A 3850-nucleotide genomic window follows, 5' to 3' on the forward strand; every position below is an offset into this window, starting at 1 on the left:
CACCGTCCTTCTGAACGACATCATCAGCACAAACGTCGGGTAGATGTCGTTCAGAAGGACGGTGAAAGCTCCACAACCAAATCATCCAAATCACCCACCTGAGCTACAAATCTTCTTCACCATCTCAATTTCACTTTGTCAATACATTGACAACAATATCTAGAACATGTATATCTAGTGTTTCGAATTTGACATTGTACATAAATACGTACTAATGGGTTAATCGAATCAAAAATCAATGCTTGACAGTTCACACAGGACTGAAATTTAGCACTAGTCGTTCAATGGTCGGCAGTCTTCATTGTGTAATGCCATTGTTATCTTATACTTGTGCCGTGTCAATGAGCACGATTTATTGAAAAGTGCAAACAAATGGCAGGTTATGCGGCTATAAGTTTCATTAACCTTCAATCACTCACATTGGTCTTAACTCATCGGGGTCCAAAAATAGCTTTGTGCTTATTATTAAAGAAGTGGAATCATGACGAAGTATAGTTTGATTTCTATTTCCATTTGGATCGTTTCACAATTTCATACTCTGTATGGTATGTTTCATTTGTAGGGTATTAAAAGTGTTGGACAATATTTACATTCTAAAAATCTACGATTTGGCATATATCTCGATTATGGAACACGAACATGTGAAGGTTATCCAGGAAGTATGAATTATTTGGAATTGGATGCTAAAAGTGTGGCTAAATGGGAAGCTGATTATGTAAAAATGGATGGATGCAATAGTCCAGAAAACATTATGCCAGATGGTTATGGAAAATTCTCTAAATTATTGAATGCAACTGGTAGACCAATAGTGTTCTCATGCAGTTATCCTGCTTACATTTCTTGGATGAAAAATACTAGTTTAATTGACTGGAAGAAATTGCAGAACAATTGTAATCTATGGCGTATGCTGGGCGACGTTCAAGATAGTTGGTCATCGGTTATCAGTATTATAAACGCATATAAACTCCAAAATGCTGTGTTACCGAAATTGGCTGGTCCAGGACACTGGAATGATCCTGATATGTTGTTAATGGGAAACTTTGGTCTTTCAGATGATCAGAAACGAGTGCAAATGGGTATGTGGTGTATGTTTTCTGCTCCACTACTGATCTCAGCTGACATGGACAAGTTGGATAATTTCAGTGTATCTTTATTACGTAATGCACGTTTATTGGCGATAGATCAAGATAAAGGTGGACATCAGGCGGAATTCGTCAAATCACAAAATGATGTACAGGTGAGTTTATCACACTATTGTACAAATGAATTTCAATACTGCAGTGTATCATGTTAAAAAGATGAAACTTTATTCGAATGGATAAGATTTTAAGGCTGAAATGTTTACTCAAAATCAACCAACACTTGATAATTCAATGTATCGTATTTTCAGTTGTCTCGTCCAAACATTCTATCTGCCTAGTACAGTCACAATAATAAGGAAGCAGATTGAAAATATAATTCGGCAGTAGTCCTTTCTTTTAAAAATTTATTTACGCACTGTAAATGGTTTGAGTACTCATGCTTATTTTTATAGTGAAAGAGAGTGAACTTTACATTAAGTGGCTATGATCACAATCAATGGACCATTACATCTACTACATGTATGACCATTACGTAATATACAAAGGACAACATCAATTAGCAAAAGGCCCGTAATGCTGATATTTAAAAGTGTAGGTTGCGCTGTGACACAAAGAAACGAGAGCTCTTCTCTTAAGTTGATAGACATAACACATGAAATACTAAAGCAAGGTGTATACCATGATTTTGAGGTACATTTTTTCACTACACAGTACCACAGCTCGACTGTAAGTCAGTAAAAATATCAATAATGCGTGTTTCGCAATATATGCTCTCAATGTCTACTGTTTACTGATAATCAGTGGGAAATTGTTGAATAACTTTTCATGCTTGTTCGGACTTATCAGTAAAATAAGCCTGTGATCTTCTTTGGGGCAACAATCCTCAAGAGACTTAAACGGACATCTAAAAGTGTGACCATCAGAGGATTAATCTGAAGCAGAGATGGATGGTGCGTAACAGTGAAATCCGGAATCCGCGTATAGTCCCATTTGTGACTCATTATCTAGATGATCCTGTATCACAGTTTGATGTTCATCAATTCTTTAGAACACAGAACCTTTTGCTTCAAACGCCTACGAGTTACGACAATGAGTCCAGATAGCCACTAGCTTATGCAATAGGATATTTTTTAATTTTATCTCATATATATATTTATGTCGATTGTTGAAATCCTCCAATTAGTGCTTCGGATTAACTTGAAATTTATAGCGAGTGGTGATAAAATTTGTATACAAGTAAATCCAGCTGACGAGTTACGAATTGAATAGAACTCGCGTGATCATCTACACTGTTTTCCATCATACACTGCTATTTATAAAACTTATAAATCACTGACAACTTCAGGACGATTCACATAGAATGCACATCTAAGAAAACAGACTGATCAATTGTAATCGTAATTATTAATGTGAAGTTCCAAACAACCAATATATATAAATGGATTAAGAGAGTTCATCAATGCATAACACTGGATGATCCAAGGTGTGCGACTCTGCAATAATCAATCACATCTAACCGACATCAAAATCTAAAGCAATTAGTCTTTTTGATAAATTAGGAAATGAAGATTATCAGAAGTATGTGATAGTGTGCTAACATGTTGCATAGTCCTCATTATCTTCATCTTCTTATTACACTATCAAAAAACATCAAACTCACCACAGTGCCATTCCTGAATACATAAACGATCATTCATATCACAACTAGATCAACGTGTTTTAATTCACAATAAGACGATAGACAATGTACGAAGACGGAGTACCGATTGTTTCATAGTGTAGTGGATACAGTTTTGAAAGAGTTCACTCTCGATAACAAATGATCGAAATCCACATTGATATTCTGTCCACGACTTTGTTTCGAATTCGAAAGTGAGCAATTGTTTCAAACTATTAGATACGTTTGTAAACGACGCAGTTCTCATCATTCAGGAACACTATGTTGTGTTTCATTTGATGTCCTCTTCAAATGTCGTGAGGTGAATTAAAGTGTTTATAATTCTGTTTACTTAATTACGTGAGTGAATCTTTTCCGTCTGTCTGAATGTTCCTTCCCATATAGATGTGGGTGAGACCGTTAGATGGAGATCCAATTGGTTGGGCAATCGCTTGTCTTTTCACGACTGATGGTGGTGGACCGATTCACTTTTACACAAGTCTTGATGAATTCAAATCACAATCGTATAGGATATCTGGTGATAAGTTTGAATTGGTGGATGTGTTCAGTGGGGACAGATTCCAAGTGGTTCAACGAACACAGAAATTTATGATTTCTATCAATCCAAGCGGGATAATGATGTATCGAGTTAGACGTGTTCAACAGAAGACTGTTTCTGAAGAAATTGATGGACTGTTTCAGACATTGTTATAGCCCTAATTAATCCACATGATTACTTCAGTATCCTATGAAATGAACAGTTGTTGATTGAAATAACTATTTTAATACATAGTGTTTCAGGTGTCGATGCATTCAGTCACTTATCTCATAAGTGTGATGTGGTTTTATTTCAATTGAAGCACTTTCTTCGATGCAAAATACTGTCGATATTTCAGGAATGTTGTGAACTGATCGCTGAAATTAACGATATGGGTCAGTGAGCCACGGATTTAATGGTTGATCTCACGTGAACTGAGATCATGTGAAAATGTTAATTAGACAGTAATAGATGACTCTATGGAAGCATCATGTTGTATTGGATGGATAATGAAGTCATCTAGACCACTATTGATAAAAGTAATCATGTGTTGATTTTATTCATGATTTCTTG

General features: G+C 35.7%; 1 protein-coding gene across 1 annotated transcript in view; it reads left to right on the forward strand.

The window, feature by feature from the left end:
- Smp_089290 (putative alpha-galactosidase/alpha-n-acetylgalactosamini da se) overlaps window positions 1-3550 on the forward strand; it is a 4652-nt gene extending 1102 nt beyond the window's left edge. The window contains exons 2-3 of the mRNA XM_018797901.1: window positions 563-1237; window positions 3145-3550. Of these exons, the coding sequence (XP_018652897.1) occupies window positions 563-1237; window positions 3145-3453 (984 nt within the window). The 3' untranslated portion in view covers window positions 3454-3550. The remainder of the gene's footprint in view (window positions 1-562; window positions 1238-3144) is intronic.
- The last annotated feature ends 300 nt before the right edge of the window (window positions 3551-3850 follow it).

Source organism: Schistosoma mansoni, chromosome 6 (genome assembly GCF_000237925.1).
Source record: "Schistosoma mansoni strain Puerto Rico chromosome 6, complete genome".
Taxonomy (NCBI): Eukaryota; Metazoa; Platyhelminthes; class Trematoda; order Strigeidida; family Schistosomatidae; genus Schistosoma; species Schistosoma mansoni.